This window comes from Theobroma umbraticum, unplaced genomic scaffold (genome assembly GCF_002168275.2).
Source record: "Theobroma umbraticum cultivar Fairchild unplaced genomic scaffold, ASM216827v3 scaffold_56.0, whole genome shotgun sequence".
Taxonomy (NCBI): Eukaryota; Viridiplantae; Streptophyta; class Magnoliopsida; order Malvales; family Malvaceae; genus Theobroma; species Theobroma umbraticum.
This window is the reverse complement of record NW_018397256.1, coordinates 11,380,563-11,406,384: the sequence shown is the minus strand read 5'-3', so window position 1 is coordinate 11,406,384 and position 25,822 is coordinate 11,380,563. Positions and strand designations below refer to the sequence as shown.

At 36.2% G+C, this 25,822-nt stretch overlaps 5 protein-coding genes across 6 annotated transcripts in view; 1 reads left to right on the top strand and 4 right to left on the bottom strand.

Annotated features, from left to right (window-relative positions):
• Window positions 1-1,305: 1,305 nt before the first annotated feature.
• On the bottom strand, window positions 1,306-2,717 carry LOC110410882 (ABC family ABC transporter, putative (DUF3511)). The gene has a single exon (XM_021420797.2). It carries the CDS (start codon window positions 2,455-2,457, stop codon window positions 2,092-2,094), a length of 366 nt encoding a protein of 121 aa, XP_021276472.1. The 5' UTR covers window positions 2,458-2,717; the 3' UTR covers window positions 1,306-2,091.
• Window positions 2,718-4,503: 1,786 nt separating this feature from the next.
• On the bottom strand, window positions 4,504-7,541 carry LOC110410800 (eukaryotic initiation factor 4A-2-like). Of its 2 annotated transcripts, XM_021420672.2 has the most exons (6): window positions 7,370-7,541; window positions 7,172-7,261; window positions 6,762-6,828; window positions 6,470-6,576; window positions 5,744-6,174; window positions 4,504-5,453 (listed from the first exon to the last, which is right to left on the bottom strand). In XM_021420672.2, exons 2-6 carry the CDS (start codon window positions 7,212-7,214, stop codon window positions 4,818-4,820), a joined length of 1,284 nt encoding a protein of 427 aa, XP_021276347.1. In that variant the 5' UTR covers window positions 7,215-7,261; window positions 7,370-7,541; the 3' UTR covers window positions 4,504-4,817. The 2 variants fall into 2 exon arrangements, with proteins under 2 accessions (XP_021276347.1, XP_021276349.1); XM_021420674.2 differs by lacking the exon at window positions 7,172-7,261.
• Window positions 7,542-11,072: 3,531 nt separating this feature from the next.
• LOC110410577 (eukaryotic initiation factor 4A-8-like) lies at window positions 11,073-14,679 on the top strand. The gene is made up of 5 exons (XM_021420343.2): window positions 11,073-11,299; window positions 12,255-12,324; window positions 12,412-12,518; window positions 12,627-13,057; window positions 13,831-14,679. The coding sequence occupies exons 2-5, from the start codon at window positions 12,257-12,259 to the stop codon at window positions 14,464-14,466; spliced, it is 1,242 nt and encodes a 413-aa protein (XP_021276018.1). The 5' UTR covers window positions 11,073-11,299; window positions 12,255-12,256; the 3' UTR covers window positions 14,467-14,679.
• A 6,434-nt stretch (window positions 14,680-21,113) lies between these two features.
• Window positions 21,114-25,816, bottom strand: LOC110411513 (S-adenosyl-L-methionine-dependent methyltransferases superfamily protein). Its single transcript, XM_021421704.1, has 12 exons — window positions 25,380-25,816; window positions 25,210-25,271; window positions 24,798-24,848; window positions 24,681-24,707; window positions 24,038-24,142; window positions 23,807-23,914; window positions 23,630-23,701; window positions 23,461-23,511; window positions 22,722-22,784; window positions 22,509-22,633; window positions 22,201-22,363; window positions 21,114-21,928 (listed from the first exon to the last, which is right to left on the bottom strand). The coding sequence occupies exons 1-12, from the start codon at window positions 25,483-25,485 to the stop codon at window positions 21,215-21,217; spliced, it is 1,647 nt and encodes a 548-aa protein (XP_021277379.1). The 5' UTR covers window positions 25,486-25,816; the 3' UTR covers window positions 21,114-21,214.
• Window positions 25,534-25,822, bottom strand: part of LOC110410751 (conserved oligomeric Golgi complex component-related / COG complex component-like protein) — a 2,911-nt gene continuing 2,622 nt past the window's right edge. Inside the window, exon 8 of the mRNA XM_021420615.2 lies at window positions 25,534-25,560. Coding sequence (XP_021276290.1) covers window positions 25,534-25,560 — 27 coding nt within the window. The remainder of the gene's footprint in view (window positions 25,561-25,822) is intronic.

Sequence of the window (25,822 nt, the reverse complement as noted above, 5' to 3'; positions counted from 1 at the left end):
TTCACAACTGTGAAAGTTAACACGGTTGCAAAGAGGAATAGCCCAATAGCTATACAGTACCGACGATTTGGCAGAAGACAAAATGTTCTTTCCAGGGAGATATTACTCTTTCTACAGACAGTAATCAATTATCTCTTTTTTGAAAAGGAAAAGAAAGAAAGTGCCATTCCATGACATGATAATTGGAAACTCTAATTCAAAGATATACCACCAGGATCTATTAAGAAATACAAACTCAGAGAGGATGCATGCAAAGCATTGCAGAAGAGCAACTTTCGGCAAAGACAGTGAAATCAGTTTCCTGATGACTTCAACATAAACGACAGCAAAAAGCTAATGAAAGGGCAGGACAGCACAGCATGGTCATTTCTTCCATTGAGGTTTTCAACTCAATGGTAGTTCAAACTGCCCTGATTTCTGGCAAGGTAGCTCATATGTAATTTCGCCATAATTTGCTGTTAATGGCTTTGGAATGACCAAGTTAAATTGATGTAATATGGCAGAGTGCATGTTAAAATAGAGAAAACAGAACAGGAATACAATATTAGAAAGAGACATAAGACATCAGAAAACAAGCATCCCCATACATGCCCATCAAGAAAGCCCTCTCCTCTCTTTCCTCTCTTTCTTTCCTGAAATTATGTGCTAATGTTAAACTCTGTAAATCGATACGACTAGGAAGCAATTTAAACAAAGCCATTGTGGTAAGTTCAATCAACTACATATTGGTCTAATAAGGAATGAATGCTGGTTGTGACGCATCAGCTAGAGATGACCTCAAGCACGGGTCACCGGCAATCAACTGAAGAATGGTATAAAACAATGAAGTCCCAGACAAACAAGAATCCCTGATACATGACAGAAATATAATGCAATCTTAAGACTTTCATGCAAGTTGTATCTCAAATCATGAAACAGAAGAAATAATAAATGTACTACAGGGCTTTCTGAAACAAGACAGCACTAAATGCCCTAATAGTGAAGTTTGAAGTACCTAAGTTTTGTCCAGAATCTACCAGAAATAAAACTCGAGCACGGTCCAGAATTTATGAAACATTACTGACATAGATGGCATGTCCCTATGACATACACTACTTAAGCCCCCATGTGGAGGGTATAGTTCTCGCGATATTGTAATCTTAGGAGAAGGAAATTTCATGAGAAAACTAGGATATAACAACAGAGACCGACAAACAGGCAATGACCCTGAGCACCATACCTTGGACAATAAGCACCTGAGTAGGTGAATCTCTTTAAAGAAAAGAAATTATTAGGAGACAATTAAAGCAAGGCACCTGATCAGCATTTCCTAGTTACAAAGATTACGCATCATTTATACCCAAAAAATGGGATTAAAAGTTACAAACGCTGCATAAGCTTTAGAAGATCAATACTTCCTTATAAGCCTAGTAACAAGGCCTAAAAGTTGATCCATAAAAAGTGAAACAAGAAACCATACAGTCCATGCACAGATATGCCATGACTCATCATAGTAATGGAAGACCAACAAGCAAAGCTAAAAGCTCAAATTGATCAAATGAGGCTCTAAAGTAGATTTATTCTCTAGAACAATCAGGCATCAAATGCTGACCCTTAAGACAATACAGATGAAGAAAGTTTCTTGAACAAGACCTGCGGAAGAAGACTATGATCAAAGCTACTCAAAGAAACCTCCCTTCGCCAGCGAATAAAGAGCAAAGATAGTTATTACTGACAATAATTATAGCAAAATGAACCCGATCCCTTTTGTTGATAAACTGGTGAAATAATCAACGATTCAATACATAGAATAAGACTACAAAAGAACCCTCCAAACTAGGTGGTCAACGCCTTATGATAATGAGATCACCAAGAATTTTGAAAGGAACCAACATGTAAATATACTCCCAGAAAATTGTTTGCAGGTTATAGCGCAGCAGTAACCAAATTTACAATCAAGCTAGCCCACATGTGGCCAACCACATCAAGAATTTTTAACGAAAATCTTCCTTTTAACACAAAAATTGAAATTTTTTTTCACACATACCTTGGATACAAGCAAGAAAAACATAAAGAGAAGAGCAACAAATAACAAGAGCCCAACTGCCCAAATCACCACCAGCCATAGACAACTTGTGTGTACTTATCTTTAAGCCACCTAAAGCTCCTCCTCAAGGACCCCTTGACCTTACCTTCCACGCTATACATCTTGTAACTAGCAACCCTTTTCTTCCGCTGGAACTCAGGGTCAGCCAAGCTCCATGACTTTGAAGAAGATGAACCAGAAGTACTCTTCCCTTTCTTCAACTTGAAGTCCCTGTTGTTGCCTGTGCTATAGTTGTTAGCCATCTGGGACTGTGCATAGGAAGCACTATAGCACCTGAGATCATAAGAAGCTGAAGGCCTAGGTGGTCCATGGTAGGTATCCAGCTGCATCATCCCATTTCCGTATGATCTTGATCTGTTGTAATCTTCCATTGAATTTTGGCAGACTCAACAGAGATTCCTGGAGGTGGTGGTGGCCTGGTGGGGAGGGGGAGGGGGGTGTTTGTTTTGGTAGTTGAGTTCTTTTGATCTTGACAGAAGAGGAAAGAACAAGAATTATAGAACCTGTGGGGTCCTATAGGAGTGGAAAAGCTTGGAGGTGATAAAATAAAGTAGTTAAACTCTGGATTAATTTAAATTGATATTCATCTTTTTTTATTATTTCTGCCTTCGCCACTTTTCCATTTCTTTCTCTTGTGACTGACTTTGGGAGGGCATGGAATTGATTCTAGATGGCGTGTTTACGGGGAAATCATGTTGTCCACTGTCTACGGCAATTATTTATGTTCTCCTCGGTACAATACATCTGCATTGACCAGTCATACTTTGTGGCAGAAACTATTCATAAATTAACTTTCTGCAAAAAAAAAAAAAAACTTAGTAAAAACTCTTTTCATTGTTCAGTGAGCTTAGCCATCGTCTTTTTGCCCGTTAAAATACATAAAAAGCTCCTTTGATAATCCTGCCCCGTGGTTAGGGACTCCAGGTTTCCGGTGCTGTTTCAAAAGAGATGGAGAAACAGATTTGACAGTTTCAAGGCTAATGTCTTTCTTTCTGCATCTCTTTCACCACTAGTAACAAACCTGCATGAACATGAGTACAACAGAAGTGAAGCAGGAAGTGTTCGTACATTTATTTGCTGCTCTGCATTAAGTTACTGCTAAACTGTGCCTTTCATTCAACTCTTTTTGCGTTTGTCTGTTCCAATCAGCAACTTAAGATCAACTGATCAAAACCCACAAATAACAGAGGTACTAGTAACTGCTAACAATCCCAAAAGCCAACTCGTTTTTTTGTCACTTGGTTCACAAACCAAACTACCTCTAGTCAATCGCGTTGGCGTTGAAAAGAATTCCCCCCAGCTCATACCCTTTGAATCGGTCTAAAAATTCAAATTAAAATACATCTCTATTCCTCATTCTTTATTTTTTTTTCTCACTCGTTGAAAGCTTGACATGACAAGTCTTCTAGCAAGTCGTGTGCATTTTGGGTCCCCAAATGCTTGCTTAAATCATTTCGTAAATCATATTCTGATACTTAAATGCAACTTACGCAATGGCTAAGCAAAGGAAAGAACAGAACTGATGTTAAGTCAGCACTTTTTTTCATTTGTTTTGGAGGGGCATTGAAGTTAGGGCATCTTTTTCATATGCTCTGACGAAAGTTCTTATCCGCATTTTACACAACGGATTGTGGCTTTAACACATTGATAGCGATGAGCAGCATTCCGGGACCAGGCTTCACAAAAGTTATCAACTTATCATAATTGTAGGGCTAGGGGCTTGCTCCTGCCTGCGGGTGGAAAGGGGTGGACGTGGAGAAGCAAAGTGCTCACCACATCATATGGGCGCCAAGCTCAAAAGTCAATAGGCCATACGGCCCTCGCTCGCTTTTACCGAAAGTTCCGAACGCGTGACCAGGAACTAGTCCAGCCAATATTTTAAGCACTCGTCTCGACTCCTCTTAACTTCCCTATCAGATAGAATCTAGATGCCCACTAATATATAGATGGTATCATCTTAGCTGTGAAGCACTTCTGCAAAGAGAATGAGCAGCTACCACAGAACATGTTCGTATACTAGCATGCTTTACAAAAATTTTAAACCTACAAATGATTGATACTAGGGGAGCAACTTAGATTTTAGCTCCACCTACTTAGATTTAGGCATTAGATGTTGCAGTCTTGCTGCAACAGAGATATCGTAGAACTAAACATAAGCCAATAACCTGGAGAAGTAGAATAGAATATCAAGCATCAAACATTAGGAAGACTGTTACATGCCGACCACTTAGCACAATTTTCCATATCCTATAGAATGCTAAATAACACATGCGCGGCCCAGATGAATACAACCTTCTACAGGTACTAACAGGTTACATTTAAGGACTACATTCCCTCCTTTCTTGATCAGACTGAAACTCTCAAACAATCATGCCAATTAAATAGCTAGAGGGCGGAGACAAGAATAACTACCAAAATGTCCACAAAAGGCAAGTCCGATAATCTAAAATAATCAAGTTACAACTCTACATAATATCCTCTCAAATAGAGAAACTAGAGGAGAAAAAAATAAGAACATAAAACAACATAATTTAAAATAAAACTAGAACAATACTACATTTTTTTCTCACTTGGACACACACCAAATCAAAATTTGAACATCAGATTTCTAAATGGTAATGGGAACCCATCGAAATGTGCAGGACCAAAAACCCCTTCCAACTGTAAGGCCACAGACCTTAAAACTTTGTCACTTCCAAGTAGCCATTTATCTAGCCAACCCAAAACAGCATCAAATAAGATCAGCAACATTTGACGGCAGCTCCTCAACCACAACGTTATAGAACTTCTGGATGTCAAATAGCATCCTCTCATCATCCCTGGTCACAAAGTTGATGGCAACACCTTTTCTCCCAAATCTTCCACTACGACCAATTCTATGAAGGTAGTTCTCTGGTTGTGTTGGGAGATCATAATTGATCACAAGAGAGACTTGCTGAACATCAATACCTCGAGCCAAGAGATCAGTAGTGATAAGCACACGAGAGGATCCAGATCGGAATTCCCGCATGATGATGTCTCTTGTATTTTGGTCCATATCTCCATGGGTGGCAGAGACTGTATGGTCACGACTCCGCATCTTGTCTGTAAGCCAATCTACCTTACGCCTAGTGTTCACAAAAATTACACTTTGGGTGATTGCCAAAGTCTCATAGAGATCACAAAGTGTCTCAAGCTTCCATTCCTCCTTCTCAACATTGACATAAAACTGCTTGATACCCTCAAGGGTAAGCTCATCACGCTTCACCAGAATCCTTACAGGTTTGTTCATGAACTTCCTCGTGATCTCAAGGGCTTCAGGAGGCATTGTAGCAGAGAAAACTCCTACTTGAATTTTTGGTGGCAGTAACTGGAAAATATCATAGATCTGGAACATAACAACAGAGTCAACAAAACAACAAACCAAAAAACAGAAAATCACAGCAAAAGGAAGAGCTAGCTTAAAAACTACCAATCCAGAAATTGTCACAATTCCAAAATATATATTTTCTCAACTACTAGAATGCTAATAGGTAAAATAGTTTCTCTTAAGTATTAACATGTAAGAACCTGATTAAATTATCCTTATATCCCAATAATTAGATTTACACCTAAAGCTATCATCTTCTAGGAAAAGCACAAGAAATAATACATACAGCTTATAAGTTAAAAAAGGACCTGATCCTTAAAACCTCGTGAGAGCATTTCATCTGCTTCATCCAACACAAACATCTTTATGTGATCAGGGCGGAGAGATTGCCTCCTCAACATGTCAAACACACGGCCAGGTGTACCAACAACCACATGAACTCCACTGGAGAGAATCCGTTGATCTTCACGGACACTGGTCCCACCTACACAAGCATGAACCTTAACACCAAGGTAATCACCTAATGCCCGCATGACCTTCTCAATTTGTTGCGCTAATTCTCGAGTTGGTGCAAGGACCAATGCTTGGCACTGAACTAAGCTGTAGTCAAGCTGCTGTAAAATTCCAGAGCAAAAAGTTGCTGTTTTTCCTGTTCCGGACTGTGCTTGTTGAATAACATCAAGTCCCTTGCAGAATGGTACAATCCCCCTTTGCTGAATTGCAGACGGCTTCTCAAAACCTTCAAAGAAAATTTTCATCGTTGTAAGGGAATAAATTCTTGAAAAATAAAAAGAAATGAAGCTGTTGCTAGAACTTCACAGTCCACATTTTCACCATAGAAAATTAAAGGCTGTTAATTGAACACACATATAAGCTAAAACCTAAATTAGTAAACAAAGTAATAAAATTTGAATCACCTATAAAGCTCAATAAGTTTTAATAGTGCTACTGCATACAGCAAAACATCAGAGTATTACACTATGCCCCCTTTGAAGTTGTCAACTAACAAAGTAGTCGCAATTGATCCAACTTACCATAAGCGTAAATGCCCCTAAGAAGATTCTCTTGCAATCCCATAGAATCAAAAGTGTCATAAACTTCATCATATGTTGTAAAGAATTCTTGCCCATCAGCCTCAAGTCTGTTCATATTAATTTACCAAATCAAGCATTAGATATCTTTCTTTAAAATCTGACGCTTATCAAACTATAAACACACCTGCTAAAAAATCATAAAGACCACCAAGCAAAACAAACTTATTTTACAAACAATAAATCTAACTCTGAAAGCGTAAATACCTTGAAACAATACAAGGAAATTACTTACTCATTCATTTTAGCATCATACTGGCGAGCATCAAATTGAGATCCCTCTGGTGCTGCAGCAGCCATGACTGCAAAGAGCAACCCATAATTAAATAAATTACAAAAATTACATATTCCTTGTCTAATTTCATGCGGCAATCTTCCCAGCAGGATCCAATCATCAGGCCAAAGACAATTGATTTAGTCTTAATCAGAAAAATTCACCAAGGCAACCCATGAAGTCCACCTACTTCTATTTGTTCATGGAGCTGAATGCCAACGGGTCTATAATTACCTTTATACTTTAACCTAAATAATATTTGAAAGAAATAAAGGTATAAAATCAAAACTACACGAGTAACACAACCAATTTAAACGTATGAAGTATATTTTGATAAATAAGCTGCAAAAATTTAGCCAAAAAAGAACAACCTAAGTCCCAAACTAAGATCTGCCGGATGAAAGTGAAACCCATGTCCAAAACAGCAAAACCAAGCTGGGTTCCATTCTCACGTGCTAATTCTTCAAGCAAAAATAATATCAAAAGAAAAAGCAAAAATTTATAGAGCTAAGCAAATACTGTAAAGAACATAAGCAACGGAAAGGGCGAAAAAGAAAAGAAAATACTACCTGGTAGTGAAGATGATTGAGAGAAATTTGTGAGCTGGGGGGTGATTTTTTAGGGCTAGGGTTTTGGCCCAAACACCTCGGATCTCTCTGTCTCTGGGAGTCAGGAAAGGGAAAGAGAGGGTGGATAGATGGAGACTAGAGAGACAGAGAGGAAAAGAAGAGACCCTCAATTGGCGAAGCCCCGGACTTTATTCATCCTCCTCCCTCTCCTTCTCTGTTTTCACGATTTTACCCCTTTGTTCGCATTCTGCGGCGTCGTTTGAACTACCAAAAGGAAAAAATAATTGTTAGGTGGCATGAGATTTTCCATTTTATTTGTTTTTTTGGTATAAAAGTTATTCAATTCTTAATTAAATAATTAGGTGACATTAATTGGCAACTGAGTAAAAGTAAGAATAATTAGAGAGAGTCTTTGATAATAAGTAACAAATAATAATAGATGAGGACACTTGCGTCCTGAGGAAGAGGTAGACGACATAGGGTTATTCGAAGGAGGCGATGTACTAGGTCTTTCTCAAAAGTCTAAGACAGAACCGTGTAATTTTCTTACAAAAAAAAAGAGAGTTGTCGTCACGTCATCTTGGATACATGGATCTAATGTTAAGAAACTTAACATTGAGACTAAGATATGTTTCCTTCTCCGTTATAATTTGTACTCAAACGAAAACTTTTGAAAACATTTCATGCTAAATTGAACAAAATCAAAAGTTTTATCCTCATATGAAACATTTAGTAAAACTTTTTATACTGGTTTGAGCAATTAACGTTTTTTATGTGTAATAAAGATTATAAGTCATTTTTTTTATGTGGAAGTAATTATCTTTTATTTACCCCTTATGGTTTGAAAAATATCCTCTTACTCTTATGAAGTTTGGTGGAGAATATACTTATTTTCAGGAAAAGAAATATTGTTAATTAAGAAAATAATTTGAAATGAAAAGGCAAACATATCGTCCATTAATTATTTGTTTCGTTATTTTTGTTGTTTCTCTTTTCTTTTTTTTTTCTTTTATGGAAAAGTTATTTTAACTACAAAATTATGAAATTTAAATAATTTTAAAATTATCTTCAATTACTAATAATAAAATTTTAATTAATTTGTATTCTAATAATTACATATTAATTTTATTAAACTTATCTTTAATTTAATTATTTATTAACTTTGAAATGAATATAATAAATTATTTTTAGTTAAGAAATTAATGATAAAGAAACCGTCCAAAAGAAAAAACGAAATGAAATAAAAAAAGGAAAAAAAAAGAGAAAGAAAAGAAAAATAAACAAAATAGGATATTTTTATTTATTAAAATAAACTTTGAAAAATATTAGTTTGATTAATAGTATCTTAAAATCACTTACTTTCCGAAAAGAGACAAATAAAGAAATTTTTTTTTAGACTATTAGATAATATTTTATTTTCAATAAAACCTCGTAGATGATAATTATTTTTTAATTGAATTATATAATTTAATACATTTGATACATAGATGAAATATATTTTAATATAACTAAAATTGAATTTAATTGAAACTAAAAATAATTTTAAAACTAAATAAATCATGTAATTATAATTATATCTAATTAAACCTCATAGTTTTGTAATTAAAACAAAAAGTCTTGGGAAAAAAAGAAGCAAAAAGAAAAAAAAATGAAATAGAGAAAGAAATAACAAAGAGATATATTTATCTTTTATTTAAAAAATGAAATAGAGAATTTCCCGTGAGGTGGTTCAGAAGATAGTTCCCATTGTCACTTGGTTAAGTGGGATAAAATGTGCTTACCTAAAATGCAAGGAGGTTTGGGCTTAATACGGCAAGAGATTCCAATATTGCTTTATTAGCAAAAATTGGATGGCGCCTAGAAAACAATTCCAATTCTCTATCTTGTAAGATCTTGAAAAGTAAGTATCTCACAAATGGTAATTTTCATTCAATTGCTGTTGCAAAAAATGCATCTTCAACCTGGAAAGGAATTTTGAAGTGCAGAACATTACTAAACATGGGAAGGAAATGGTTTATAGGCAATGGGATCAAGATAAATTTCTGGTCCGACTTGTAGGGTAGGGATGGTCCTTTATTAGCTCATATTAATGACTCCTTGGATGGAGAACTTAGATATAGAAAAGTGGCTGATTTTATTTCCGAAGATAAGGTTTGAGATCAACGGTGTGTTCAAGCATTTGCGTCCAGAATATGTCATATTGCAGATAACAGCAGTACCAATTCCACTAGCTCCACATCAGGGGGATCGAATGTGTTGGGTCGATTTTTAGGTTGCTAAAAGCCCATTGATGAGTTGATATAAAGGTGAGGATTACAAGCGGGTGTGGCGACTATACTGTACTGAAAGACTGAAGTTTTTCATTTGGACTACGTTGTTACTAGATCGTCTACATACAAGTGTATTATGGATAAAGAAAGAAATGGTGGATTCAACTTTTTGTGATTAGTGCTAATTGGTAGCTAAATCTACTTTACACTTGTTATGAGATTATCCTTTTACAAGAAAAATATAGGATTACTGATTACAATCAATAGATAATTCTTGTTACGGCATAATTGTATGTTGTAAATTAAATTTCTTAATGATTGTGTATGGAACTCTCAATTTGTAATAAAATTTAAAAAAATTAAAATAAGTGAATTTTAACAATTTTACAAAATACCCTAAAAGTTGTTTGAAAAAAGACTCGTATTACATCTAAAGAAATTATGAAAGTTTTGAATTCTAAGCAAGCACCAAACGAGACACCAAAGTGGCAACCATTTGCTTTGGGTAGCCTCTTATTGAATATAAATGGAGCTTTATAAAGTTGGCTTAAAATGTGCTTCTACAGGGGGTGGATCCGTAACTCCAATTATGCATGAATCAGAGGTTTTGTTCTCAATATTGGAAGTACTAATAATTTGACAGTTGAATAATAGGGTATTCACGAGGGTCTACTGTTAGCAAGAAGTTTACAAATTAGTTCACTAGTCTTGGAAGTTGATGCTTATTGTTTAGTTTCTCATTGCATGGGTTGGAGCTTTTCATCTTCATGATTCATTAATTCAATGTTGTATTTCACTGATTTAAGAGAAATGGGTTACAGAGATTAGACATATTTATCATCAGGGGAATCAATTGTGTAGATTTTTTGTCTCAAAGTTGTCCTCTAAGTGTAAGAAAATTAATAATTCCTCATGAAGAATTGTGTTCTTAAATAGTATGTATGGTCTTTTTACTTTGAAACACTAATCTAGTCATCCAACTTTTATGTATTAAAAAAAATTAACATGATAATTAAATTATTATATTTCTCAAATAACAAGTTAATTTTTAACCAAATTAAAAAAATTAAAATTTTAAACTAAGAGTAATTTTATTTTAACTAAACCTTAAGAAATTGTTCGTCTTCTACTAAAAAGAACATAATGAATTACTAGTCTCCAACCTAAACAGGCAGCCAATAAGCCAGTCGCTTTACAGGAATTGGCCAAAATAAAGAAGGGGCAATTTCGTCACCAAGCAATCCACGTGGCCTGACAATGCCAATCCAACCAATCGCCAATCGTTCAACCCAACTCATCCTTTGCGGTCAATATGCAAGGGTATGTTCGTCCACATTTCATTACCTGGCGTAATCTCTACGGTCATTACAAATCGACCTTCTTACAACCGACTCCATGTAAGTTTCGTTTTTCAAATTTATGTCAAATATTAATGTCCCAAACGAAAACACAACTAGGATTACAATTTCTCGTATATAAGCACGTGTGCTTCTCCGTCTCGTCATTAACCCCTTGCTCCAAAACCTTTAAACTGCTGTTCCTGTCCAAAAAGAACTGTTCTTCAGATCCGGTTAGAGTGTTCTCCAAAACTTCTAACCTTAAATTCTTCAGTTTCTCGTATCAATTCAATCTCGAAAACAACGACAATCAAACCAAACAGGTGATCTTCGATTCTCGGATTCTGTTTTTTGCTCTATTGCTTTGTTTTCTGCTAGAGGCTTTTTTTTTTTGAAAGTAACCGGTCCGATTACTATACTTTATTTATCGTATTGCACTGTCGATGTTTGTTTAGATTTGTTTTTGTATTTTGATACTGTGTCGTTTGATCACCAATATGAATAACATAAGGCGCTGTCTGGTTTCTTTGATCATGGTTTGGCGAGCTTTGTGATCAGTGTCTTTAAGTTCTGTTTCGTAACATAATTTTTGTTGATTATGTTTATTAACCAGTGATGACCGACATTCATCAGGATTCATTTACGTGATCTTCTTTCTGTTGTATTATATTGTAGTATGATAACCGTTTCATCGTCAATTGTATTAGTTATCAAGCCTTTAATATTGTCTATTTTTAATTTGAATTTGATGGCTTAAATATTTTACATTAGTTTACTTGGAGGTTTTAGGTAGCTAAATATGGAACTCTATGTTCCAGCTGTTAGATTGACTCTGGATTAACTGCTTCATGCGTTAAGATTTCAGGGCTTAATTGTTTGATGTTTCTATTGTCTGTTAAATGCTTTACTTGTTATGTTCTTATGTTTCCATTTATTTAAACACTTGTCTACGAGCATTTTTTAAGCACCAAAAAAACGTTGTCATTGTAAATGGGTCATTCTGGATTATAAAGAAACGGCCTGTAAATGTTGACATAAGATTTTAGTCCTGAATAAAGTTGGTATGCTTGCACTCGAACACTTATATCAGATGGAGATTACTGTTTGTTTTTAAAAATGCTGTTTTAGTTTGGGGAAGTTATTTATATATTGCTCTTTTAGGCATTGTGGTGGTGCACTGATAGTGTTGGGAGATGTGAAATCTAATATTAGTTGTATGGTTCTGTTATAGATGTCTTACCATCTCTTATGTGATGCTTTTTTTGTTGCTGGTTACAGTCATGGCTGGACTCGCACCTGATGGATCACAATACGATGCTCATCAATATGACAGCAAAATGAATGAAGTGTAAGTTTTACATTCACCTCAATTTTCTTTTATTAATTCTTAATCAGGTATACTTAATTTCTGATTTTTATTGGCTCATGATTATAGGCTTTCTGATGAAGGAAAAGAGTTCTTTACTGCTTATGATGAGGTTTGTGAGAGCTTTGATAAAATGGGTTTGAAAGAAAACCTCCTAAGAGGCATTTATGCTTATGGTAATCTTAATATTTTTTCTAATTATTTGGCCTTTCTATCATTGAACAAGAAAAAAAAAAAACGCTTATGTTGAGAACCAAAATTTATGACATAATTCTTCTGTACAGGGTTTGAGAAGCCTTCTGCAATTCAGCAAAGGGGAATTGTTCCCTTCTGCAAAGGTCTAGATGTAATTCAGCAAGCGCAGTCTGGTACTGGTAAAACAGCAACGTTCTGCTCTGGGATCTTGCAGCAGCTGGATTATGATTTAGTACAATGTCAAGCTTTGGTTCTTGCTCCCACCAGAGAGCTTGCACAACAGATTGAGAAAGTCATGCGAGCCCTTGGTGATTACTTGGGAGTAAAAGTTCATGCATGTGTTGGTGGAACCAGTGTCCGGGAAGATCAACGGATCCTTGCTGCTGGTGTCCATGTTGTAGTTGGGACTCCTGGTCGTGTTTTTGACATGCTTCGTAGGCAGTCCCTTCGTGCGGATGCTATTAGGATGTTTGTCCTGGATGAAGCTGATGAAATGCTTTCCCGAGGTTTTAAAGATCAGGTCAATATCTTGCCTTAAATAGTATGAATAGTTGTGCATAATGTTTAGTGCCACATTCATTCACAGGAGTTTCTTGATTGATGATCATAATAATGATAATAACACTTCAGTACCTAAGTGCTTGGTGGCCAATTTAGCTAGAAAAATAAAGGACAGTAACTGTCTTGCTTAAATGAAGAAAAGGATGAAAGGAGTTTCTTCATCGATGATCATAATAATGATAATAACACTTCGCCAATAAACTACTTCCGTAAGTGCCTAAGTCTTAGTTGCCAATAAGTGCCTAGCTTAAAATGAATTCGTGGATGACATCTAAGAGATGATGACCTTTTGTATTAGAAGACCTTTGTCAGTCATGGTGGTGATGGTAGTAGTAAATATATTGTTGACAATGATTATTTAATATTTGATGATCATGAATCTATAACAATACATTTCTGCAAGTAAGTACCTAGGTATTTGGTAACTGCTTTGGTGAGTGAAATCAAAGGAAATGTGTGTCCTGCTTAAATTGAGAAAAGAATACTAAATCAATGGAATACTAAATTTTTAACCCTCCTCACCATGCTGTCTTAAATACTTTTGCATTAGGATTAACAAACAACGGCCCTTGTGCTAATAATTTTCTTCTAATTGGCAGTGTCATTAACTATGTATACGCTGTCTGCCTGTTTGCTTCTCAACGGGCTTTCTTCTCATCTGATGTGTTAAATTATGTATTAATATACCTTTTAACATTTGTGATTGATTGAGCCTAACATCTTCTTTTTCAGATATATGATATCTTCCAGCAACTCCCTGCAAAAGTACAGGTTGGTGTGTTTTCTGCAACAATGCCACCTGAGGCTCTTGAGATTACGCGGAAGTTCATGAACAAACCAGTCAGAATTCTTGTAAAGCGTGATGAGCTTACCCTTGAAGGTATTAAGCAGTTTTACGTCAATGTTGACAAGGAGGAGTGGAAGCTTGACACGCTTTGTGATCTCTATGAAACTCTGGCCATCACTCAGAGTGTCATCTTTGTTAACACCAGGCGCAAAGTTGATTGGCTTACCGATCAAATGCGGAGCCGTGATCACACGGTCTCTGCTACCCATGGAGACATGGACCAGAACACAAGGGATATTATCATGCGTGAGTTCCGTTCAGGATCTTCACGTGTGCTGATCACCACTGATCTCTTGGCTCGAGGGATTGATGTCCAGCAGGTCTCCTTGGTTATTAACTATGATTTGCCGACTCAGCCTGAGAACTATCTTCACCGCATTGGTCGAAGTGGAAGGTTTGGGAGGAAAGGTGTTGCAATCAACTTTGTGACGAGAGATGATGACAGGATGCTGGCTGACATCCAGAGGTTCTACAATGTGGTGATTGAGGAGCTGCCTGCCAATGTTGCGGATTTGATCTGATTGGTTCATTCTCACACACAAGAGCATACATGTCTGTTTGTTTTAGTTAGGGAAAGGTTAAACTGGATTTCGTTTGTTGGACTTCATTATAATTATTCTCTTTTCTTTTTTTTTGTTCTGGTCTCCTGGGTTTTTGTGAAAATCTTGTTTGTTGCGATGCTCCAAGGCTCCAATTTTGATTAAAAACAGAGATAAATGAATTTTCTTGCCCAACTTCCTTCTCTCATTTCATATTTTCCTTCATTGTTACTCCCTATCTGAACGTATGGACAAACGAAGATATAATCAAGAACACTATTTGTTGGTTCCTTCATCCTCTTTCCATTATTCGTTAAATGGAAGAAAATATTGATTGTAGCATTTAGTTACATGGGAGAATCGAATGATATATATATTCCGGAATGTAAGATGATATATATATATATATATATATATATTTAAGAATATATTTTATGAAAATGTATTAAATAGTAATGGAAAGTGAATATCTTATTTAGTGTAATCCCAAACGTAATCGATATAAATTATTTTTATATTTTTTACACATAAAGTGTACGTTAGTGGAAAGTTTGATGTCTCTTTATGTGCAAATGCACTATTACCTTTACAGTGATAGTTTTTTATAATACAAATTAACTCTATTAATTCGATACTTACACCTTTCAAAAATAAAAATATATCACTGTTATTAGTTTCCACCTAGCATTGAAGAGTTAGATTAGATGTCTCCTGGCTACATAAGAAAAGTAATGAATCCAGAGAGACTGATTTGATTAATTTGTTTTGACCAAGTAATTTCAGCACATATGTCCTTTCTATACATCATTTAGTAACGAAACCACCGGCTTTTGAAATTGTAAAAGTAACCTGGTATCCCTTCCGGAGACCAAAAGGAAAACAAAACTGGAGGATCACAATAATTCACAATTCATGTGTCCATAAGTTTTCTTTATTTTTTGAGTGAAAATGTTAAACAAATTAAAAAGTGTTGGGGTTCATGCATGGGCATTAGGTGTTGTTTGTGCCTCCCTCCTAAGCCAATAGCAGACATTCATGTTGGCAAAGTTAGAGAAGCATGTGGTGAAAGCACATGCATCTGATCGACCCTGAAATCATCACATGCTTAGCATTGAGCTGTCGACCCACAAACCGGCTTATTCCCCTCTGTTCTCATGTCATGGGAATTTCATGGTCCTCAATACTCCAACCCTTTTAGTACATGCCATTTCCTTTTTCAAAGGATACACTTTTTCAACTGAGGGGATACATATGTTTTGCTTGGGAAGAAACTTGATTGTCTCCATATCCTTCCATAAATAATAATGGCTAGATTTCCTAGTATCTGTCCTTTGGACTAGTCTTGTAGTCGGTCAGGTCAGGGTAGTCAAGCATGAAGATGATATTTAGATGCTTAATTCTCAAATATTTTATAAGGGGTATATATATGATCAATGGGATATTCATACATTCTAAGTAGTACTTTACTAATTTGGTGTTGACAGACATTAACATTACCAAAATGTTTTACAAATTCTGAATGAATGAATAAAGATCTTTTTGTTCCAAATCATATTAATCAAGATTATCATCTTGTTACACAGGCATCCTTTGGTGGGAATAAAATTCTCATATAGATTAAGTGAGATATGTAAGTATTTGTTACATGTGGAAGATTATGGAATATGTTTGAAACTCTGTGTCTAACTCCGAAAGAGACATGTGACCAAGAAAATCCAAGAAAGAAAAGAAAGGGAATTATCCCAAATAGATAATATGATTAGGCGATTCCTGATTGGACACCATTTAATAAGAAGAAAAACAAAGCTTTCACATTCCTGATAGCGATCACTCCTCTTTTTGCTTGGACTTCCATGGAAATATATGATGGAATCATTTCGGATGGGGAATAGATTGTGCTAGGAGTTGCAAAGGCAAAACAACAAACTCATGGCTGGGTCTCAAGCCAGCAGGGTCGAACTTCCCCTATGTTGCCACTTGTAACCCACACGCATAAACCAAATCTCTAGTTGCCGAAAGTGGCACGAGATAGGATCCTAACGTGCTCCTCTACCAGCCGTTAGGGTTACCATGGAAGAAAAAAAACACACAAAAGGCCCTTCCCCTTATAACAGAAGAAGATGCTTTGTTGAAGCAAGTTGTGGCCTGTGGGAGAGGGAGAGGGGGGTTGCCCTCTTTTCAACAGATGATTTTTCTTTTAAAGCTGCTGGGAAATGGGAATCCACATGTATGGCAGCCGCCTCCCTCATCTTCCACTCTTGAAAGGGAAAGTTTAGACCACAAACAAGAAATACCCCACTTCCATAATGGGAAAATTTTATAATTCTTTGCTTGTACCCACTATATGCCATCATTCTAAGTACAAGAAAAGTAAGTAAATTAGGTTATTCTCCATTACGAGACATTCTTATATGTTCATTGAGAAGTGGGTATATTCTTTTATTTTTTATCTAATATTGGTTAAAATTATAAACAGTTTATATATTCAAAAAATTTAATGGCTTAAAGTGGAGTTTCTCGTACAAGTCTACAATCTGATTATGATTTGATAAACTAGATTAGGTGATTGGATCAACGCGGTTCACATCATTACACATTAAATGGGAAGCATGCATGAGTTGGGAAGAAAAGACATGTACCCCCAAGTAATTAATTAAGCGAAGGGTTAGAGGAAGGGGGTGCTTTACGCAAGTATCAAATCTAATGGCGATTATACTACTGAATACGGAATGTAGGAAAGGCATGACGTCCCCGCGAACCACGCATTTGGAGTGATTGGTCGGAACATTGTCAATGATTCTTCACATCATTATTTTGTTTAATTAATATAAAGCATATATACTTTAAGCTGCTTTAGCGCCGTATTGGATCTTTGCATAGTCATGCGTTCATGAGGCTGTGGTGAGCTCTCATTGGCTGATCCTATCCGAAACCCAACTCGCTCTTTCTTTGCTCTTCTTTTCTTCTTCTTCATCTTTCTTTTCTCTTTCTCTTTCTCTTTTCCCAAAGGCAATAGGAAGGGACCAGCAGTTTTTGGGGTCCCAACCTCATTGGATATGCCTTGTGGTATGCAAACGAGAAGGATAAAATGATATAGTAATAACCTTGAAGACAGATGGTATGAGTTTAACTTGTGTTTCTCATGACAATTCAAGTCATGAAGTTATTTCTTTGAATGCTCTCCTACATCAATCACTGTTGAAAATGTTAGTAATGGTTTCTGTGATCTCATAAGCAATGGCAATATAATCATGTCAGGGGCAATATATATAATTGAGAAATGTAAGGAAATGTTGTTGCTTGACTAAGCCAAAAGCTCAATCAACGTCGACTAAGAATATATGAAGCATTTGGGTGAAAGTAACCGAAAAATGGAATGGAATAGGTAAGATCCATATATCTTTGATAGTACTGTTTCCTACATTTTATGTGCTAATGTGGGAAAACATATAGAAGTAAGAACTAAAGTTCCTGGGTAACTAACATGTGTGGCAAATGGAGGGATGTATTCAACTGCTTAAGAGAATGAAAAAACCTTTGCAACAATAGAATGAGTAGTCATCTGTTGTGGGGGCTTCCCTGCTGGTCTATTCTTGTGTGTTCCTTTTTTTCTTGTTCTTCTCACTTGTTTGTTGGCACTAGGCAGCCTAAAAGGGTTTTTTAATGCGGCTGCTGGTGTGGTTCTGCTTTCTTGTTTGGGTGTAGACGCGTGATCTCCTTTGTTTTTGTTATATGGCTTGCTGCTCTTTACCTTAGCAGCCCTCTTCTCCAATCATCTGTATCTCCAAAGGGGAAGAAAAAAAATCAACTGATGAGAACATTGAAGAAGATTTTGGGTTTTCGCATTTATTTGAGTAGATATCACGTACGAGATATATCCAATTGTGTAGAGTAGTACTAGTTATTATAATTCTATTAGCTTAAAACTATATGAACTCTCTCTTTCAAAAGCAAGGCGAATAGTTCCAAAAGTCTTCTTCAAGAAGCCATTTTTAATGTGGAAGAGAGCAGATTCATTCATGAGGCCCAGTTGAAAAGAGATAGGAGTGAGTATTGATTGAGAGTATAACACGATAAAAGAGAAAACTTGAGGATTGGAGGGTTAAGATATTTAGAATTACTAGATGCATTGGTAAGAGTAGTTGAATAAATGAGTCTGGTTAGATTTGTATGGGCCTCTGGGGGTGACAACAAAGATAATGACTCACTTTCTTTTTTTTTTTTCAATCGATCTCTGCATAATGGTAATAAAATAATTGGGAGTGACCAATAACAGATAAACCCACATTTATTCCAAACGTGATGCAACCACTCTCTTTTCCATTCTATATAAAGCCCTATGCTCCTTCAATGCTTCCCACACCAAAGCAAAGCAAAGCAGAAACAAAGAGAGATGCTTCAGTAGTCTAATGGAACATTTCTGGGGTACATAGGGATGCTTACCTAAAGGGATGGGGGGGTGTCTTTTGGTTTCAGCTTCAACATGCTTGGTAGGAAGCCTATGATCTAATCTCTCTGCTAAAAAGGGCTTTAGGGTAAGGGAGGTGACAGAAGAGAGTGAGCACACAGGGTGCTTTCTTGCATGCTTGGCTCTCATGCTTGAAGCTCTGCGTGCTCACTCTCTATCTGTCATCCACCTCTCTCTCTCTCTCTCTCTCTCTCTCTCTCTTTCTCTCTCTCTCTTTGTTCTTTCCTTGTATGTGCATGAGCCTGTTTTAGACCAGCTAGGGATTTCTGTTTATTTTGCATGAATTTACTGTGAACACGCCAAACTTGGACATGTAGTTTGTACTGACTCTTCATTAACTTGCGTACTCGTGGCAAAAGGAAAGAAGTCATGACAGTGCTTGTCCTTGCATTGGCAAGTCACTGTAATGGGCTACAAGGTTCTTGTACTTGGCTTGTACTTTTACAGTATCAAAGCTGAACCATAAGCTCCATCGAAAGACCAAAACCTAAAAAAGGTCACTGTTTTTGTTCTCATCATTCATCAGTGTACAAGGACAAGACCAGCTAAAGGAGTCGTACTTGCCTCCAATTTCTCTTTTCCCATCGTCAGTTTAGGTTTCAGTCTCATAACCCTATATATATAGCTTATAGGGTCCATTTGTGCGTATGGAATTTACTGTGTAACTAGCTAGATCTAAGCTGGGTTTTTAGCTAGTGAACAAAAGGGGGTATGAAGTATGAAGCTATATCCATAACTAGATGTGCATTTTGCTTCTTAATCTATTTTTTCGTTGAATTGATACAGGTATATATCTCTCAGCTTCATTAACTAGCTATGGATGAAGCACATAATCTTCACATAAATGTTGCATTCTATATATAAAAATTAACTTGTTTATGTGAAGATGCAGTTGCACTGCGGTCAGGTTTTGCTCAGTTCTGTCAAGTTTTTATTTACATTACACTATGGTTCATCTGATGAATTGAAGAATAGGGTATCTCGAGTGAATTTCTTGTGTCTTCCTCCTCTATTCCTCTTTACTTACTGCTATATATGATATGCGGATAAATGTCTCATCTCCTTGCTTTAGAACCTGTTCTTCTGTTCATCAGATCTGTAGAGATACGTGCTCAAAGCAGACATGGAGGCCTTAAGAGTACAACCAGAATCTACAATCTAATGATCCAAGAACATGAGCTCGGTGTTTCAAAGGTGACACAGCCATGGTTCTTAATTTGTTAACTCTTATCTGAAAAGCCAACTGGTTCTTGGCTGGTAATAACGGTAAGAAGGCAACGATGGCGTCAGTTCATGAAGCAAAAAGACTTTGAAATCTACCAAATTAACCAGGGAACTCGACATGTCCAACTTCAGCATAGAGTACATGGAAGTTTGAAGAATTTTTCTCAAACTTCGTTCTCTCATGTACTAAGACCAAGGAGAAAGAAGGGTTTCCATTTCTTCCTTCCTTCTTTTTCCTTTGAATAATGTTTCCTTCCTGCTGGATGGACGCTTGAAATGCTGTAAAGGCGTTTTCTATGTTGAGGATTCATATTTTGTAGAGCTCAATTCTCTATGTGAGGGCACATGATTTTCACTTGGTGCCTAGAATACTAGTAATTTCCTTTGCATGCTCAGCAGAAAAAAGGAAAACGAGTAATCTTTTTTCCTTGTAAGTTGTACCATTCTTAGTTATTTTACTCTCTTTTATCTTTGTTCTTCTTTGGTGGAGCAAATCTAATAAAGTAAAGTTCCTTGTGGTGTGACCCATTGAGGTCCCCAGATTGCGATTCTCTATGGTTAATGATCATTTGAAAATGAACACAAAATTCCTGCCAAGTTTGGGATTAATCGAGGGATATAAGGAGAAGGGAAGAGGCAATTCTCAACTCTTTGGGGTGCAATTTTTATCTGTCTTACTCATGATCTTGTTGTCACATTTTCAAGCTTAATTTTTTCAATACAAAAACTGTGTTGAAGTTCTTGTATGTCTGAACTGTAATTTGTCGATCCTTTGCTTCAATGGCTTTCCTTTTCTGAGAAACAAATGAGTTCATCTTCACTGTTTGAACGTTTACATATCAGAATTTGGCGGGCAAGTTTTAAGCAAATGCAATTTGTATGATCTTCTGGATTGATACAGGAAGAGACAATGGTACAACTATGAAGAACACCAAGCTACAAAAATGAATTCAGTTCTGATTAAACGTATGAAGTATTTTTTTTTTAAAAGCAAAATTAGGGCAAACTATCATTAATGTTAAAGCATTAAGATGCCTTTCAATCTATTTGGAAATACATGATATTTAGTGCCGAAGTAGGGATATGCGCCTTGAAACTGTCCTCTGGAAACCAAGAGCTGATTAAGCTTTGAGACTGATCAGTTGCACTTGCCTTTGCCCACTTGTCTACAAGCCTAAAACCAAATTGAGATGCAGCTGAAAGTAGATATGGCTCGTCAACTCGCCGAAAGATATGACAGAGAATTAGTGCTGGCGCTTCGTCCCTCTCAGCACTTCTGTTGGATGACATCAAATCTCTTGCAGTTGAAAACAAAGGTAAAATAGCTTCAGGAATGTAAGTAACGTCTGTTCCTATGATTAGATCAAAGCCTTCAGTATTCAAGGCTTTAATGGCTTTGATGTCATCTCTATTTCCCCATTCGAGTCTCTTTGTAATAAGTTTAGTTAAAAATGGTGGTCTAAGGTTTGATGTGATATTTTGGGTCAATAACTCAAGTGCTATTCTATCTCCGTCCGTGGCAACCACAGTGTTTGCAGATCTGACGGCAACCATTGAGCAGATGCCTCCACAGCCGCACCCCAATTCCAAAACCCTTTTCCCTGCAACAATATTTGGATTTCTTGCAAGGATGGCAGCCATCAAACGAGCTGATTCCCACAGCATCAAGCCAGTTGATTTGCATGTGTGTTGGTACTCTTTGGATAGTACTTTGATCTTGAAATTGCGGCCTTCAAGCTCAATGTTAATAACCTGAGGGAAATATAGGAAGAGAACAACTTGATGTCTTTGAAGAAGTAAACATAAAATTAGAAGCATGCATGTCGAGATCAGCTAATGACACAGAAGTCCAAGTTAAAATTTAATTCATAATTTAGAAATATGGAATGCAATGAAGGTAAGATACAAGAAGCAGAAGAAGAGCAACAAGGATACATTTCTTGTCCAAATAAAAAAAAAAGGAAATGGAACTATCTTAGAAATAAATATAATATTCAATGTTCAATAAGTATTCAAATCTTTACCTCATTATCATTTGTAGTTGGAACTCCAAACATTTCGACTGTCATACCTTCAGACATGTCAACCACATCTTCAACAGGCTCCACAGCAGCCTCAGTTGGAGCCTCTGAACTAGGGAAAGAGTTTACACAATCTGAATAGCGAAATACAGCTTGGACCCAACGCCTAAAATCACAGGCAATACAATTCCTTCAGGGCAAATGTAAAGTTCTTCCAAGAAAAGTGAAGCAACTCAAAAGTTGGAAATCAGAATTAGTATCATCCCAGAGGGCAAAAAGTTTGTTCTCTTGCTAAGTCATTGATCATTTACCGATTCATCACCAATTCACGTGCTCGATTCTCAACTTGTTTGCAACACAAACCAAGTTCTTCAGCATCAAGTCCTTGTTCTTTAAACAAGCTTGTCAAGAACTCATTAGAAAAATAGAAAGCACGCTGAAAAGGAGAGTGTTAGATTGTTAAACATCTGCCCTACTGAAAGGCAAAAATACTAAGATAAATGCATAACATGACTGGTACATACAGTGCCATCACCCCTGACATAGAAGTTTTCACTGATTTTTTGATCCTTGCCACAGAACCTTTCCTGTCAACCAAGGTATATATATATGGAAAAATACACATCAGAAGCAGACAAGCCACCATGCTAAGCTACACTAGACATCAAATGGTTAGAGATAGGATCAATTTAAACAATGTAGAATCCAGTTAAAAAGGAAAAATATACCTTACGATATAAACTTAATAATGTTCTGCTTCAAACACTTGAATAATCAGTGTTCTAAATCAGGATGCTTCTATTGTTCAAATCATGTCATTATACACGAAAGCACTCCAAGTATATTAAAGGAAAAAAACCAGCTGCAGATCAGTCATCGACTGCAGAGTAGATAGTAGTGAATGCATTCCCTTAAAATTATAAAGCAATAGAGAATTTGCTTAATAGAAGCAACCAGCTAGTCTTAATGACCATTTTTACCCGTAGGTAAGGTGAGCATTACCTTTATATCCATACATGTGCCTGCATAATGAAACACACACCACCATTCCAATTGAACAAAAACTGAAATCTAAATTTCCTGGTATTGTAAATATCAGCTAAGGGCAAACAAGCCCTTAAATTTTTTTTTTGCTCAGCAAAAAGACCTTAATTAAAGCACCAAAAACTCAGAACATATATTCTCAGATTATTACAAGAAACTATGAAATCATAACAGAAGTCCAGCACATTAATCTTACTAAAAAAGTGCGCATAGATCAACCTGAGCAAGGTCTCCAACAGCATAGTCTCGAAACAGCACATAACCATTTGGCTGGAAAGGGAAAAAGAGAAAAAATGCAAAAAGAAAGGTACCAAGTTTAGTTTTGTATCAGCAAGGTAGATAAGAAATCCTGATATATTGCCGTGATGCAAATATAGTTATTACTTACCTTGAGAACTTTTTTGATGTTCTGCAAGACTGAAGGCATCTTCTCTGGGGATACTGCAGATAACACAAAAATCTACTTAAAAGGTCAGCTGCTTAATGTATAATAAACATCATAAATGAAACACAAACATACGGACAAGGAGAAAATAATAATATATCAAAATGATTATTCAAATACCATGGTTACAACATCAACAGAGGCTGGAGAAATCTGTTTGCTAAGGTCATCAGTCGTCAGGTCACAGGCAAAAGCACTGACACGAGTCTCAGTGAACTCTTTATGTGCCTACAATAATAAGGGAAACAAATTCATTCATGCTGCAATAACTATTTAAACTAGATCTCTAAATAATAGGTATTCAACCTCCAATTATGAATAATGGAGCAGTAAGAGAACAAGAAACTAAACCTTAACCAAATTAACTGCACGGGGTGAAAAATCACATGCATGAACAAAAACATCTGGGTAAGTTGCAATCAAAGGGAATACAGCATTTCCAGCTCCACAGCCAACCTGCTTACCAAGATCACTCACATTAACTCTATAAATATAGCACCTTTACAAGAGGAGAATTTGAGAATCTTCCCACAAAGACACTACTTAACACACACTATAAGGAAAAGTTGGGTCAAATGCTACCACAGTTTATAATTATGTAAGAAAGAAAATAGTGACCAAAAATATAAATGAAATAGTTGAGGAAGCAAAGATCATGGGACTAATTTATCAACCAAAGTACTAAATGCAAGTAGAAGAAGAAAATCACAAACTCTGGGTCAACCTACACAGATAAAAAATATATATATTTGCCACAAAATTCTCCAGTAACAATAAGGGGATCTCAATTAAAATTACCAGACTAAATTAGAGAAATATAATAAGAACTCATACAGAAGGTAGAAAAGCTAGCACAATTCCACATTTACTCGAACTCAATTAACAAGTTCATGGTCAAATAAGCTGGCAATAATAAACAACCTATTGCTGAATTAAACTCAGGAATAAAGTTGGTAGATACTGCTTATGTGAAGGAGGATGTTAGGTGATATACCTCCAAAATAACTTTTCTTCCACTTCCCTGAGTAAATAGAAAAAAAAGTAAATATGGAACCAAAATGTGATAATAAAATCAAATATATGGATAAGAAAATTCTTATCTATGACTCACAGAGAAATACTGATCCCACTCCTTGTCCAAGTAGTGCCGATCTTTGAAAAACTGAAGCAACAGGAAATGGAGAACGTCAAAAAGCAGTAAAAATAATTAGAGTAAAATTCTTGTAGCTGTGGTTCTACTGAAGTTGCAAATTTTCTAGAAGTGAGCCAAAAGGAGCTTTGCACACCACCCATAGCTAGTACAAGATTAAACCAAACTTTGTAACATGAGAGTTTTGATCTCTGGCATCTGAGCAACTATATCTCTCATTGCATTAGACATTACCGATCAGCAACATGTTCATTACCAGTCCAAATTCTGGGGCTTAGTAATGGTAATAGCACATTAAAGTAATAACAAAGTGACAGTAGCGGTTGCTATAGGAGCGGAACATGATTGAAGAAAACTGCAAGGGGAAACTTACTCTATCTTGATGCCGCCTGTAGAATTGATCCCAATACTTCTTAGCATCTCTTTCATACTTGTCTGCAAACAGAACGTTTGGTTTAAAGGAAAATAAAAACGAATAAAACTGCACCTTGTATCAACTTGATGTAGCCATGAATTAAGAGCAAAACAACTATTATCGAGCACCTCTCCAAAAGGGGGAAACTCCAGGGTTAGTGGTAGGGTATATTTGTATCCTCTGTGACTGTGCCGGTTGTTGCTGCTCCACATTGTTTTGCGCATTGGAAGCCATTATCGGATAAGACTTATCGGTAAAAGCAGATTAAAAACAAAAAGGACGTTACCGAACATCATGAAAATTGAAAAGCTATGATATATTAGATCGCGTCATGGATTAGCGTCAATGAATAAAACACGAAATTCAGCACACATTTCTGAAACTTTTCCTTTTCCAGGGAAGCAAATGGCAGCTACTTTTTTTTTTTTGTTGGTTCTGATTGAGACTAATATGAAATCCAATTCAAAAATCTTAGAGGCAAAGCAATTAACATAAGAATCATGTTTTATTCGATTCACGCATGATCTCATAATGGAATCCAATATTCAATGCAGAAAGAAATTTTTTTTTT

Bases quoted from the DNA above. Each gene is read 5' to 3' on its own strand.
- LOC110410800 (XM_021420672.2), bottom strand. From the start codon at position 7,214: ATGGGTTTCACTTTCATCCGGCAGATCTTAGTTTGGGACTTAG. The intron at 6,577-6,761 runs GTAAGTAATTTC...TAATATGAACAG, and splicing joins TATGATGCTAAAATGAATGA to ACTTGAGGCTGATGGGCAAG. The intron at 5,454-5,743 runs GTCCTTTTTTAA...GTTATGTTCCAG, and splicing joins CACGAGGTTTTAAGGATCAG to ATCTATGATATTTTCCAGTT.
- LOC110410577 (XM_021420343.2), top strand. From the start codon at position 12,257: ATGGCTGGACTCGCACCTGATGGATCACAATACGATGCTCATCAATAT. The intron at 12,519-12,626 runs GTAATCTTAATA...TCTTCTGTACAG, and splicing joins AAGAGGCATTTATGCTTATG to GGTTTGAGAAGCCTTCTGCA. The intron at 13,058-13,830 runs GTCAATATCTTG...CTTCTTTTTCAG, and splicing joins CCCGAGGTTTTAAAGATCAG to ATATATGATATCTTCCAGCA.
- LOC110411513 (XM_021421704.1), bottom strand. From the start codon at position 25,485: ATGGCTTCCAATGCGCAAAACAATGTGGAGCAGCAACAACCGGCACAG. The intron at 22,785-23,460 runs GTTGATCTATGC...CTTGGTTGACAG, and splicing joins CTGTTGGAGACCTTGCTCAG to GAAAGGTTCTGTGGCAAGGA. The intron at 21,929-22,200 runs GTAAAGATTTGA...TATTTCCCTCAG, and splicing joins CAACTACAAATGATAATGAG to GTTATTAACATTGAGCTTGA.
- LOC110410882 (XM_021420797.2), bottom strand. From the start codon at position 2,457: ATGGAAGATTACAACAGATCAAGATCATACGGAAATGGGATGATGCAG.